Genomic DNA, 15,623 nt, shown 5'->3' on the forward strand with positions numbered 1-15,623 from the left:
ACAACTGGCCCTTGTCAGAGACAGGAAACCGACCTACTAAGTCTATGCTAGTATTTAATAATATTAAAAATTATTATTATTTTGGCATCCATGTACTATTCTTCATCATCATTGTGAAGAATTTAGAAAAAAAAAAAAGATCAAAATTTTAAAGTGTGTTTCCTTATTTTATATATTTTAGTAGCAACTGTTATTTGTATTTTTAGATATTTATAATACAGTATTAGTGTATCTTTCATTGAAAAATATTGAGGAAAACAACATGCAGTGAGACAAAAGGTTTAGGTAGAATATGCATAAAATACTGAGAAAAATCTATACTTTGATATCTAAGACTTTTAATCACGAATGAATGTACCTTGGGAAGTGGTTCATCAACATAAATCCATTCATCTGATCCTGGTTCAGTTGGTGGTAGTGCCACAGGGATGGGAGGAAGCAGATCTTGACTTGTACCTGATAAAAGCTTTTCTCCTGGTGATTTTTCTTGAGCAGACCCTTGCATATGAACACACAATTAATAGCACATAAAAAAAACAATTCCCGTTTTCTGTCAGGTGTGATATTTCCAAGAATTTTTCATGAACTGGAAACCTTGTGCAGGAGTAGTGGTCTAAACTTACTGTTAAGAGTGCTTTTCAAGTTAATACTTTTTTTTTTTGGTGGTAGAAGACACATCAAGACTTTCTTGCAATAATTATGAAGAAAAAATCTGATTACTCAGAAGTCTACTAATCCTGGTTTACTTGATGCATCTTTTCCCCTGTATATTTCATTTTTTTTCCTTTTTTATTTTTAAATGATTCTTTTCTTTTGGGTGATTAAGACGAAAAATGGGATGAAGATGCACCAAAACTCATGTCAAAACCACTCCAAGTTATCCATGTTTTTAAGCTGCTGCTGATAAATGAATATATGTTAATGGCAAGTTAGTCTTTCTTATAACATTATGCTCTCCCATATAGTGAAGATGCTAGCTGTAATATTTAAACCAGGAAGAAAGGACTGAATTTAGTAATCACTTCCACTTCATGGAATTTAAATAAATCCAATTGACACTTTTTAAAAAATATTTTAAAACTTCTTCTCAAGTGATCTTTACAATTATGTGAAATTGGTCCATACCCTCTGAAAAGGTAAAAACACAACAGAAAAGTTCAGAGTTCTGGGGCAGTTATCACTAACTTACACATTCCCGAAGTCCTGCAGTGCCAGTGAAAATGTATGTTTCCATATAGTTTTATATATTAATTATTAGTGTTAATTATAAAGGACAAAGTCTTTTCTTACTGAATTGTAAAAAGTAAGAACAGGAAAACTTACTTCTATTCTGCTTTTTTGCAATTTCTTCCATTATAATTTCCTTCACTGTTTCGCACAGGAGACTTTCTTCTGTCTCTGCATTGACTTTCACTAGAATATTTTGATGGACTGAAAACCATTTCTCTAATTTTGGCCACGTGTCTAGAAAGCCTGAAATTCTACAAAAATCATATTCATGTATGAAATTAAAATCTAATTAATGGAAAAGAAAACATTTTCCCAAATTAATAAACAAAAGAAAAAGCAGACCATCCAATTTAATACTAAAACAAATCCAGGTAATATTTTTTGCAAAATAATACTCCATCCCCATCAATGCCTTCATTTTCAACATAGGAAAATTTTCAAAATCCTACTGTTAACTAGTCTTATGTATTTCCTGCTCTTTCTTGTCACAAGCTAAACCTACTTTCTTATATCACAACTAAAACAATAATAATCAATAATCTAATACTCTGAAATAGTTAATAGTATCAAATATTTAGAAACAAAACTTGTTGTTCCTGATTTTGCTCTTTATGTAAACTTTATGTAAGCTTTATGTAAACTTTATGTAAAGTTAAACATCTAATGATTCAATGAAAAATACAAAACTAATTCTTTTTTATAAATGTAAAACTGGAAGATACCATTTTAGAAAATTTGTAATTCGAATCAAGTGCATTTCACTCAAGGGCAGTCACATGATGTATGACATATATATATATGCATAGGTACATATATACATGTGTATGTATATGTATGGTTCATGCAATATACATCTGAAAAAGAAATCCTCCTTGGAAAAATACCTTGGAAAAGCAAAACACATGAATTCTTATCTCCTGGGATTATTTATATTGTGCCAAAAATGAAAGTACTCTTTAGGCTCCACATTAGAGAAACTCCTAAGTAAACTCTTAACATTAGGCATGCCAGTACTATCACGGATCACATATGAGATTCAGATTAATTACATGCCTAAATATCTGGCTGAAGCAACTTTTTTGTACTTCATATAACATACCTATGTAGCACCTGGTCCCTGTCTAAGTCAATCTTCTCTTCCAGAGTATCAGCATCTGAATTTTGATTGTTGTTCTCCTGTTCAGCTTGAGATGACCTTAATTTATCTGCTGTGTGGAAAACAGCAAATATGAGCATATATTGAAAAAGGCAATTATGCAGGTAGTTATTCACCCAAAGTAAGATAATTATTAAAAGAAAAATTTCAGTGTCCCCTGATCTTACATTTCTTGATTTAAAAATTGGATACCAAACTTCCTAAAAGAACGGAAAAGTCAGAGAAAACCATAGAAACATAAAATTAAGCTGCAAAGGACCTGAAGACAGTGTATTGCCTCTTCCTCTGTTTAAATGAATAGCCAATTATAGCACTAGCATTTCCTGATGGATGCTTTGCAGTCATAGAAATCTCCAGCTGTAGAGAGGGAGCATTCCTGTGGGTGGACTATTTTCAGGCTTATCTATTCAAACAGTTAGAAGGTATTTTCCCAGTCTAATCTGAATCTTCCTTGAAGTAACTACTCCTTTTCACAACAATGGGCAGATATTCCATTGCATTGGAAGACAAAGGTATTCTCTCTCTTTGAGTCTTCTCTAAATTTAAAAAACCCTTTAATTGATTAGAAATAAGCCATTTTTTATAGATTTCTGATTTTTTTATTGTTTTTTTGACTCTTTCTATCACCACATTACATCTTATAAAATAAATTCAGCTTGGATTTCTGAGATTATATCATGTATTATCACATTTTCAAAGTGTTTTGGCAACACAAGGTCTTTAAATTAACAAGAATTTCAAGTGTGTATACATTTCAAGTGTCTATACATTTATCTTCACCGCATTGTTAGAATGATTTTGCCTCATCCTCACTCCTACCTATACATAAAAGTTAAAGGTAAATGGTGCTTTAATTCAAGCCATGTCCCATGTAAGTGCTGCAGTGAAAACAATGAAGAGGAATCTCCTTATAATTTCGACAATATGGGACATATTCATGAAAAAAACTCATGTTTCGCCAAGGTGAGTAACGGCAATTAAAAATGTGTGGTCTGGAAGTGAAATAGCCTTCAAAAAGCCTTTAATGCCTTTGCCTTTGTGGGCCAAAATTGACAATTTCTGATTGTTCACTGACTAACTGAAGACAAGACAAAGGCAGTAATTAATAGGGTATAAATGTTGGCACTTCCAGGGATTGAATGTTGGCACACTCCTTTGTTTATCATTTCCTTCCTCACTTTCCAAGTGTGTCTCCTGGAGAAAAATACTATTTACACATATTCATTCATAATGAGGCATATTTCTGTTGTAACTTGTGTTTTTTCCAGATGCTGCTTTACATGATATCTAACACCAGCCACTATGCTATCTCAGCTCCAGTAAGAATTCAGTACAAATACAAATAAGCATATACACATGCACTTGCACACTTCTGATCTGCCTTTGACTGAAACAAATAAAATTATTTTAAATAATCTGGAAGCATTCACGTGATCATGCACAATTAATGAAACTGATACTGTGAGATGTAGAGAAATTGTGCAGTAATGCTATTTTGCTCCAATAAATAAAATTTACAGGTATATCTGGTAAATAATGTTTGGAATTAATGCATTACTTTATATCTAGTCATATACATTTAAATAGCTAAAGTTAAAAGGGGCCTTACAAATGGAGAAGAAAGCTGTCAAGAAATCTAAACAATTTTTAATTTCATAATTGTCAGAGAAAAATATAGATATTACATAATTTAGTATTTTTAATTAAAATATGCAATTTGCTATTATGTTGAAAAGTACTCACAATTTAGTCATTTCAGTATTATAACAATCTTTACATTCCCATACATCAGGATATGCTTATCATTTTACTTTGTTAAAAGTAGTTGGAAACTTACGCTTCAGGTTAGCCACACGTTTCAGTACCACAGTGTCTGAAATATCCAATAATACAGAAACATCAAATGCAGGTGAGATAACAGGAGGCTTGTTAGGGGCTCTGGGATCTATAACAAGTGAGAGCTTTCCAGAATTTGAGTCGTTTACTTCTGGATCAATGCCTGTATAGGCTTTTTCAAATAGCTTTGCCTGATTAATTGTCATTGGAAACCCATCCATAATCCACCCCTTCTCTGGTGGTGTTTGGCTAAAAGTAAATGAAGAACCAGAATTATACAGTGAATTGATAGCATAATCATAACACCTAAAGAAGAGCTTGCCCTAACAGTCTTTCATTCTGAATTCAGTATATTAAATATCCTGATGAACACAGAATATGACAGACATAAATTAAAACTTAAACTGTAAAGCAATGGATTTTAAATCAGAAAAATAACATCAAGCCTAACTAAAAGTGAAAAAAAACAAAACAAAACAAATTTTGTAATTGATACATAGTTTTCAAAAACACTCTGTATACAGACCATGATCAGAGGTGTAATTTCACTATTTGCTCTACTAACTTTTGCACTGAAGTAACAAATAGCAAAATCTGTTTCGTAACTTTAAAATATACTAATGGGAGTAAGATAACTTAAATGATTCATGTGGGAATTTAAGTGCTACTCGCACATCTCAGGGTAGTTGAGACAATTTTCTGTCAAACAAAAGTACACAAAAATAACTAGTAACCTAACTGCTGAAGTATGAACGCTTGGATTATGCATTTCACAAAATCTAAAAGAAAAAACTCTGGCACGTGCTGAATAGCTTCCAACTAGCAAACAAAATAGAGACATTAGTTATATTTAATGACTATGTCATAGTCATGTATATTTTTACTTACCTTCAGCAGTGTACAATAATGTTTGCATAATTTAGGGCTAGACTCTACTGCTAGCATTCTACTGCTAGCATAAAATGAGCATTAACTAACTTCACTAATTAGCTCCACTTTCCAAGAAGAAGACTCCAGTGTTCAAAAAACACCTTAATAAAGAGAAATGGCTGAATCTGGACTACAAGCTGGATTATTACATTCTAAATAACTGAGGGAAAAAAGCTATACAATTTCATACTTAATGGCTTCCAATAGGATGTCAATTAGTAATTCATCAGGAATACTTCTTCCTTTCTTCAACAATTTCTGTGATGCGGCACCAAGCTGGGCACGTACAGATAGCTGTGGAAGAGTGCAGCGTAAGACTAATATGCTCAGAGTGTTCACAACACTCACTGTCAAAACCAGTATGATTCTACTTTATATATTACAAATTATATATTATTTATTTATTTATTTATTTAAATTTAATATTTATTCTGTTGTTTATTTATATTTACTATATATTATTACCTATAATATCGTTTCAATTGATGTAAAATAGTTTCAGCTGATGTAAAAGAGGCCTAATTTAATTGAAATCTCCAATTGATTTCCATCATTACACCCATGAAAATGCCAGACAGAAACAAGGTTGAGAAACAAAGGATATGAAGGCCAAGAAATAAAACATTAAGTGTCCTGGTTCTAAGATTATTCTGATTTTCACCACCCTAAATCCACTACAACAGCATTTAACTTCATTAGTTCTATAGGGATTCTTTTATATCTTAGCTTTTGAAGTATTTTCCAGTGAGCAACAAAGTCAAAGAGATCATTGCAGAATTAAGTATTTTTGAACATAAATAAAAGAAATCTTGTCATGGGATGAATGATCTGCTTAGCAGCAGCAGGATCAGGAATACATTTTTGCTAACTTAGAAATTACATAGAAAGTACCGTATCTTACATAAATGTGAGACTTAACAAGAAGATACAGAACTTTAACAATATGTACAACTCTAACCAACATATACAGCAATAGATTTACATAATAACCCTTTTCATATTTCATACAGAAAATGCTGCAGTGAGGTCAATAAATTGATTCAGAATGATGAAAAGGTGTCACCATTTAAGTAATTTAATCATTTTAACTAATGCATCTTTACAAAGTAGAAGCTAAAATCGGATTACAAACCTTGGATAGGCCATCCTGACTGTTAGCTGATTTAAATTCTTGCCCAGATGGATCCTTTTTGACAGGACAATTGCCTAAAATAGGTACATTACAAAGTTTGACAATTCTACTACTATAATATTTATTACTATAGATAAATGATAAAAGTATATGCCTCATTACTGTTCTTTGAACAAATCAATACCGAAGGTATATACAATTGTTACAGTCATAGGATCATTGATTAATTCAGGTTGGAAGCAACTTCTGGAGGTCTCCTAGTTCAAGTTCAACCTTCTGCTCAAAGTGGCATCAGTTAAAAGGTCAGACCAGGTTGCTCAGTTGTTTACCCAGTGTGATCTTGAAAACCTCCAAGGATGGAGACTACTACCTCTCCAGGCAATCTGTTTCAATGCTGGATGGTTCTCATGGGGAAAAGGCCTTGTCTTACGTATAATCAGAAGGGCAACAGGAAGGGCTTTTACAGGTGTCTCTACAGCAAAAGGAAGGTTAGGGAAAATGTGGGGCCGCTGAAAGAGAGATGCAAAAGACTGAGGTATCCCAAGCTCCTGAGGCTAGCAGGAAAGTCTGCAGCAAGAAAGATTTACCCTTGGTGGAGGAGGATTAGCTTAAGGAACATTTAAATAAATTGGAAATACACAAGTCCATGGGACCTGATGGCATATACCCACCCATGCTGAGAGACCTGACCGATGTCATTTTTGGGCCACTCTCAATAATCTTTGAAAGGTCTTGATGACTGGGGGAAATTCCTAAGACTAGAAGAATGCAACTGCCACTCCTCTCTTCAAGGAAAGCAAGAAGGGGGAATTGGGGACGCCTCACCTCAGTCAGCCTCACCTCAGTCCCTAGGAACTGATGGAGCAAATACGCACGGAAACCATTTCCAAGTATATTAAGGACAAGAAGACGATTGGGAGTTGTCAGCATGGATTTATGAAGTGGAAATCATGCCTGACTAACCTGACAACCTTCTACAATGAGGTGGTGGACTCAGTGGTTGAGAGAAGATCAGCGTATGCTGTTTACATTGACTTTTGATGCTGTCTTCCTTAATATCCTCTTAGACAAACTGAGGAAGTACAGACTAGGTAAGTGGACAGTGAGGTGGACTGAAAACTGGCTGAACTGCCAGGCTCAAGGGGCTGTGATCAGCAGTGTGAAGTGCAGCTGACGGTCAGTGATTAGCGGTGTAGCCCAAGCGCTGATTCTGTGACCAATACTGCTTAACATCTTCATTAACGGCCTGCATGATGAGACAGAGTGCACCCTCAGCAAGTTTGCAGACAATACAAAACTGGAAGGAGTGGTTGATACACCAGATGGTTGTGCTGCCCTTCAGAGGGACCTTGATGGGCTGGAGAAAAGGACTGACAGGAATCTCACGAAGTTCAGCAAAGGGAATTGCAAAGTCCTGCGTCTGGTGAGGAAAACCCCATGCCTTCAGTACCAGCTGGGGGCCAACTGTCTTGAAAGCAGCTTTGCAGAGAAGGGTCTGGAGGCCCTGGAGGAGAACAAGTTGACCATGAGCCAGCAGCGTGCCCTTGCAGCAAAGAAAGCCAACAGCATCCTGGACCACATTAAGAAGATACGGCTCTGGTGAGACCACATCTGGAGTGCTGTGTCCAGTTCGGGACTCCTCAGTGCAAGAAAGACATGGATGTATTGGAGCAGGTCCAGAGAAAGGCCCTGACGATTCCTAAGGTCTAGGAGCATCTTACATATGAGGAGAGGCTAAGAGCTGGGACTGTTCAGCCTGGAGAAGAGAAGGCCTGAGGGGAATCTTATCAACATGTAGAAATATCAGGGGTAGGGAGGGGAGTAAAGAAAACAGAGACAGATTCTTCTTAGTGGTGCCAAGTAAAATGACAAAAGGCAACAGACACAAACTGAAACACAGGAAATTCCATTTAAACGTAAAAATATTAACTGTAAGGGTTACGGAATATTGGAACATGTGGCTCAGTGAGGTTGTGGAGTCTCCATCCTTGGAGATGTTCAGCATCCAGCTGAACATAGTCCTGAACAACCTTCAGTAGTGACCCTGCTTTGAGGAGGAGGATTGGACTCCAGAGGTCTCTTCCACCCTCAATCATTCTGTGATTCTGAATTTAGGTGGCTGAGCCCAGTGTCAGTTCCTTTGCTGATAAGATCTGTTGTAAAGAAAGGTAAAGTGAGGGGAAGTGAGGGCTTGCCCTTCCTTCCTTTGAAGCTGCTTCTAAGCTGAATTTCTCATCCTGGACTCTGCTTGTGGTACATTATAGCTGTGTAGTAACCATGTCTGCACCTCGTATACTGTCTCATCTGATCCACACCTGCTGACTCGAGTTTCTGGTTTGACCTCAGACTTGCTTCATTGGCAGAATTGCTAGGTTATCACCAGACTGAGGCTCACGCTGATCAATGCCTCTGGACCTGATAGTGACCCTGACTTCAGTCAATATCCTCACTCTTGTTGGTGAATGTTGGCGCTTCCTGCTTCGCTCTTGCCCTTGTCACCTAGCTCACCTTCCCTCATGGAGCAGCTTGCATTTGCTGCTCCCAGACAACCGGAATGTGTGGAAACAGGAAATTCATAATGGAAACAACTGTGAAAACTCAGATGTCATGGATACTACCTCAAACATACATGAGAAAGGGGAATTGTCATTTAAATCTAATGAGATAAGATAAGAATTAAAATTAAATTTTATAAATAAATATATACATATATAAATAAAATATATACACACCTTTGGTTCCATTGATGGATGTTTCTGTATGGAGTTTATTTAGAACTTTCAGTGGTGATTTTGATAAGTTCTTCTGGACCTTGTATCGATTATGAAAGGAAATGGATTAGAAAGGAAACTACATATTACAGGAAAAACAAGCCTGTCAATTCATGCTGACTCTTGAAGTCTTGTAAGTCAAAACTTAGAATTAAATTTTAAATTGACTAAAAAATTGAAACAATATGCTTTCTTCCTTATATATTTCATTCTCATCTCCCTGTAGGAGCCAAAATCAAAATTAACAAAAATGGTTACCTCATTTTGTTCCTCAGAACTCTCTGCTTCTTGTAGAATGACATTGTGTTCACTTTTCATTTCATTTTTAAGAAAAGCTTGGATGGCCTCCTGAACCAGAGTATCAACAGACAGTACCTGAATATTGCAAACTAATACACAAAAAAATTAGATAACTTCACAGTTTGAGTTGAGCATACATACTATTACTGGCAATTAAATCAATTATTTCGTTTGGGTTTTTGATGTAAGTTGTTTCCACTGTCTCTTCTCTGTTACCACTGCACAGTGTGTATCCACAATCACATAGCTATTTTGCTATTCTCTTCTATAACAAACATCCCCAGAGAAGTTTGCCAAAAGCATTTTCAAATTCTCAATGCAGAAGTAATACTATATTAACATATATTCAAGTTCAGGTGTTTTTAATCTTATTTGGAAGATAATGAATTAATGACTTGCAACCAACCTCTACAAAATACAGATGCATCTGAGGTTCAAGGATTAGTAATGCAAGGATTTGCCCAAATGATTTTAATTGTAAGAGTGGGATTTTAACGCAAATAAACATTTTTAAGAATTTTAGGGAAAAAAAAAATCTCTACCTTTTTCAATAAACTTTACACAGGTAGTTTTTCCACTAAAAAGTTTTCCCAAAATACATCCCTTGATAGGAAATGGAGGAAATACAGGTGGTGAAGATTTGGGTTTTGGAGGATAGAAAATCTCCATCAGTCTACGAAGCACATGACCCAATATGTTATTATTAAGAGGAGGTTTGTTTTCACTGTTCTCTTCAGTTGGGCACCATTCCCCTGTCATACTCTGTATAAATGACAAATTAGCGAATAATTTGTCAATATGCCTTGTCTTTCATCTTTCTAGTTATATGTATTTGTACACAAACATAATACATACAATAACCAAATCTGAATAGTACTAAATAATAATATTATTTAATATTATTTAGAATAGCTTCTTGTTAAAAGCTGTAATTATGTCATAATCATTAAGCATTTATTGATATTCACCATCTATATCACAATACCTGGTTGAGACAGACAAATACTCCTACAACCATTTTCACAGATTCCTAGAATAATTTTTTTTTAATTCCAAAAACAGGAAAAATCACTTCACCAATACCATGCTCTACCAGTATTGGATCTTATAACACTAGGAAAGTCCTGATGTGCAGTCTATATTATGAGAAGCTAAAAGAGAACATTTTAGTATGCAGGATAATACTAGTCCTGTATCAATTATTATTTGGTTGCAGGCTACTAAATAACTTTTTGGAAGATATGTGGACTAATAATATTCCCAATTAGATTCTAGCTTGTCACCTCATTTGGGGTGCACAATAAAGGGTTGAGAGGCAAAGTCAAATGTTTCAGCAACAGAAATTCCAACTATGAAAAAAATGAAGAAAAAAAATATTCACAATGAGAGTGGTTAAGCACAGGAACAGGTTGCACAGAGATTCTGTGGAATCTCTATCCTTGGAAATACTTGAACGCTGACCAGACAAGGTGCTGAGCAACCTTACCTGACTTAGAAGTTGGCCTTGCTTTGAGCAAAGAGGTTGAATGACCTCCACATCCCTTTCAAACTAAACAATTGTATCATTCTATAAATTAAATATTTCACCACCAACAACAGAAGCAACCAGTTTCAAACTTCTACAGAAAGATAATGTTTTTAATTCATGTTCCAGGTAGAATATGCAACCTTTTCCTGAACTTACTATCATGAATGATATATTGCCACAGCACACATTCAGCTAACAGAACTTGATCAGTGTTGACTTTGAACATATGTGCATTAGATAGAATAACAGAATGTAACTTACTATCACCCTAAATTAAAATATCATCTATTTTTAATCAGTAAAAACAAACAAAAAAATCTTTTTGGGTTGCACAATATCCACTCTCCAATATATCTCAGAAAATGTAATTCTTAATATGTAATTGAAAAGACATGCTTAAAAAAAACAAATCCTTTTCTTATCTGAACCATTCTTCCTTAAACATATAAGTAGAGATGGATCAATTGCTTTAAATTCCATCAGACCTGTAGGAAAAATCAATTCCAAATGGAATGGGCTCCCCATTTGAAGCACTCACCTTTCAGATTTCTTGGCCTGTCTTGAACTAAAGTAGCTTACCTGTCAGAAACAAGTTTTCAGGTATCCAGGTGAAGGTTATATAACTCCTGGTCAACACTCTTGATCGAAACTGGAAATTATTTGATATTTTGAGCAGTGCCTACTGTTATGCTTGTTTTGGGTGATTCCATTAATTTATTAAGTGATTAGCCACAACTGATGATGTGGTAGTTTCCAAGTATTCTCAAGCTTAATCTAATGTAGCATGTGCAATGGACTGATAGCACTGTATTTTTTTTTTAATTTTATCAAATATATTTGACACTTTTAGTCAGTATTCCTAATGTAAACATAGTATTCTTGAGAGATGCCAATTTGCCTGTACTGGGCTTTTTTCTCAAGGGTTAAGAAAATCAGCATAAACTTTGCCAGAATGCCCTGCCAACACATTTTTATCTAGTAGCAGATAACTATGTAGCTGTCCACTTAGGTTTTTAGAAGACATAAATATGAATTGGTGCCAACAATTTTACACATGTCATATGATACCAGCTTTTGATGTATACTGATTCAGAAAGGCATAAGACTCACAACATCTGGAAAAAAAATTAACTATGTGAGTGTGGGTTTGAAACACACTGGTAGCGAAAAAGAGTCTTTAAATGTGTCATTAAACATTTACAACCTTCAGTGCCCTTACATGTAGAGAAGACTACTGAGATAAACAACAATATGACTGAAAAACTTAATTTTTCATTAGTGCTCCCCACTAACTGTTTCCTGCCTGTCTGTCCTATATGTCCTCCCTATTGGTCTTGTATATATGCCTTTTTTCTCCTAAAGAAAGTGATCATGAAATTCATTACTTGAGTTGACATGGTCTGAACAAGGACCTTATAAATAGATAAATCAGAAAAACATGTTAAAATTGAAACCAAAGTAAATTGAGCTGTCAGGCATTCATCACAGAAACTTGTAACAAACATTTATACTCACTGCAAAAGAAAATGTACCAATTGGTTCAGGATATGGATAAAAGCACACATATATGTTGTTATTATAATTTCCCAATAAGTCAAAGACAGGTTATTTGCCATGATTTTGCCATATTTTGGTTAAACAGATTATTTGAAAAGACTAAATACATAGCGGGATTTTTTTTTTCCAAAGAAAAGCATCATTAATATAATTTGGAAAAAATTGTACAATACATTTTAACAGGGAAACATTCATACTTCACCTTTCACTTGTGAAATTACATTAAGGTATTGTAAAGTTGAAGAAAAGTTTCAAGGCACCCTGAAAAATAGTTACTTGTATTCTAATAGAAGGTTAACAAAAATGTCAGCCATTTTTAATAATTTTCACAAGCAGTACCATCTTAAAATAAATGGATCACTCAAACTAGTAAACCTTGTTAGAAACTTTTAACTCAAAATCACTGAAATTAAGACTGTCAGGTTTTGTAACAGATACAGTATTTAATTTTACTTGCTTTTGCTGGCTGTTTTCTGTTGCATTTTCAAACATGGTAGCATTAACCACACTTTCAAATTCCAACTAGCCAAAAATCAATTGCATTGCAATTAATATGTTGGTTCTACGGACTCAAGAGAGAAATATAACCAATGCTATATACAAGAATGAAATTATAACAGTGTTTTAAAATTGCATTAGTTCTCCAGTGCTACCAACAAAAAATATAGCCAAAGCCATATATTTCATATAGAACCTCAGGCAATGAAAAGAAAATGCATGTCAAAATCTAGTAAACTAGAAAAACTAGTAAAAGAACAAAATGAAATACCACAACAAAATGTTTATGTTTATGAAAAATCAAGGTGTATTATCTTCCACTATGTCTTATCAGTTTGATGTACCTTGTATTCACCATAATCTTTTTCATCTAACAGATTCATTTTATTCAGCTCTACAAGTTGTTCTGGGCTTGGTTCATTTGGCAAAGGTTGAATTGAGGCTTGTTCATACATTGGTTTTCCATTAAAAAAAAATTCCTTCCAATCAAGCATCAGTTTTAATGGAATTCTGCTGCAGAAGGGAAAAAAAAGAATGCATTACAAAGCAAAAATTAAAGGGGTTCGATATTTGAGAATAGTGGACCCAAATTTACAAGAATCACAACCATGAAACAAGCATATGCTAAACTAGCATAGTTTATAATGTTTTCTGTAATTACTATAGCTTGATTACTTATATGACAGCCGTAGGCACTTGTAGGCTTCAGTATTTTCACAAATGTGTCACCACACATTATTTGGCTGGCAGAGATGTGTAGTAACAGTTTTGCTATAGCTATTTTTCCCTGCTCCAAAATATTCTTCCCTTTTATGGGGTAAAGCCTCCTCTCACTAAAGATCTATAGAATTTTTTCCTGGAAACTAAAATTAATTTAGAATTATATGAGTAAATAAACTCAATTTTTTTTTCTTTTAGAAAGGAAAAATATTCATATGAAACAGCAAGACAAACTGCCTAAAGTAGCAAGCTAAATGCAAACAGGATGCTGACATATGTCACATTAGAATTCTATGGCTGCTAAATAAAAAATATAAATAACAGCTTAAATTTAACAAATGGTCAAAATGAAAGTTTCTGCTATTTCTTACGATTACTTCAATTTGGACTTCCTTTTTTTAGTAATGATTGTAGATAGTTGAGTGTTATAGCTTTAAATAAATTCTGTTCAAAAATAATTGAATACCTATTGTATTCATTCTGCACAGTGAAGTGTATGGAAGGACAGACAAAGCATACTGGTAGTGGCAGTAAATGCAGATACAACCTTGATATGCATACTTTGATATTTCAAATATCTGTACATATTGTGCACCACTCAGTACAAGCAAATGTGACACTAGTTTACACTGGAACCATCACTGTGTCGGACAAGGAAATCATCAAATCATCACTAAGCTGTGTGTAGGCTGACTATTTTATCATGTACTTACTGGGCCTAAATTTATATAATTTCCATAAAATATAATGATATGTATTTCATATGGTTACAGCTTTATTATTTTAACACACAATTACACTAAAAGGCAATGAAGATTTTGGCATACTTTCTAATGCTGTAAGCCTTACCCCATAGTCTAATCACTGAATACTAATGAAAGAACAACAGCGACAATGTCCCACTCTGTGGTTTTGGAAACACTCCTACAGCACAGGCACTTAGAGGTTACTGCCTTTTTAGGGTATTCTCAGAAACCCTGTGCAATTAGGGCACATTAGAAGAGGGAATCACAGCATGTAGGGCTTGGAAGATTTTGTACTGAGTTGCTACTCTTACAACAGTCTAGGCAGGTTGATATATCTTAGGAAATTCATTCTGTTTATATTATACTGAGGAAGTGTTCAGCTAGTTGAGCAATCTAGAATGAGATGAGCACCACTCAGTTTTTAACTTCTAAACTAAGGAATTTGTTCATAAAAAAGGAAATCAGTAGTTCCACAAGCTGTAGAAGTAGTGGATCTTGGTCTCCTAAGTATTCAAGCTAGTTGAGTTTTCAAGAAGTTATGCTAAGGCTTTAGCATTAGTTCACCCTGTATTACACATCAGTGAATCCTCACACAAAAGTAATATTATTTTCCCACACGAACTAATTGGAGCTGTCCTGTGAAATATCTGAGAATCTACAGAAGATGTTATGGTGCTTAAACCAGCCTAAATAATGAAGCCTAACAGCTACCAAACAGCTGTTATTTTTGCCTAACAGCTACCATACTCACTTGTTTGTCAGCAGACGATATTCTCCTACTTTTGTTGACAAATCAATGATTTGGTCGATCACTTCCCAACATATAGAATAATGCTTTTTATAACGTGCCTTAGCTCTTTCAACTGCAATTTTCTCATGGCGTTCTCTTTCTTTGATAATTTGTTGTTCATAATCAATTTTTTCTTGTTTTGCAAGAGCCTAGAATTTTTTTTTAAAGAGTAAATTTGAGATTGCAAAGACAATGAAAGAGCAGAAATGCACAGTCCTGGAAATGAAAATTAACTTGTTCCTTTAAGTCAAGAAATGAAAACAGCTAGATTCTCCAACCAGAGTTGGATAGCTAGCAAGCAGATTAACATATAGACAAATTTAAAAATTTTTTTCACTCTATAAATTCCAGTTTATTTGCTTTCTAACTGCTAAAATATAATGAAATAACGGAGAAATATATTACTTCTTTCATGACAAACAGATTAAG

The 15,623-nt window shown here is 34.5% G+C and overlaps 1 protein-coding gene across 1 annotated transcript in view; it reads right to left on the reverse strand.

Moving 5' to 3' along the window:
• Positions 1–15,623, reverse strand: part of SPEF2 (sperm flagellar 2) — a 63,960-nt gene that overhangs the window by 26,212 nt on the left and 22,125 nt on the right. Inside the window, 11 exon segments of the mRNA XM_075136576.1 lie at positions 359–498; positions 1,324–1,481; positions 2,330–2,438; positions 4,224–4,471; positions 5,343–5,446; positions 6,285–6,358; positions 9,017–9,095; positions 9,314–9,444; positions 9,898–10,117; positions 13,283–13,451; positions 15,156–15,343. Of these exon segments, the coding sequence (XP_074992677.1) occupies positions 359–498; positions 1,324–1,481; positions 2,330–2,438; positions 4,224–4,471; positions 5,343–5,446; positions 6,285–6,358; positions 9,017–9,095; positions 9,314–9,444; positions 9,898–10,117; positions 13,283–13,451; positions 15,156–15,343 (1,620 nt within the window).

This window comes from Calonectris borealis, chromosome Z, assembly GCF_964195595.1.
Source record: "Calonectris borealis chromosome Z, bCalBor7.hap1.2, whole genome shotgun sequence".
Classification (NCBI taxonomy): domain Eukaryota; kingdom Metazoa; phylum Chordata; class Aves; order Procellariiformes; family Procellariidae; genus Calonectris; species Calonectris borealis.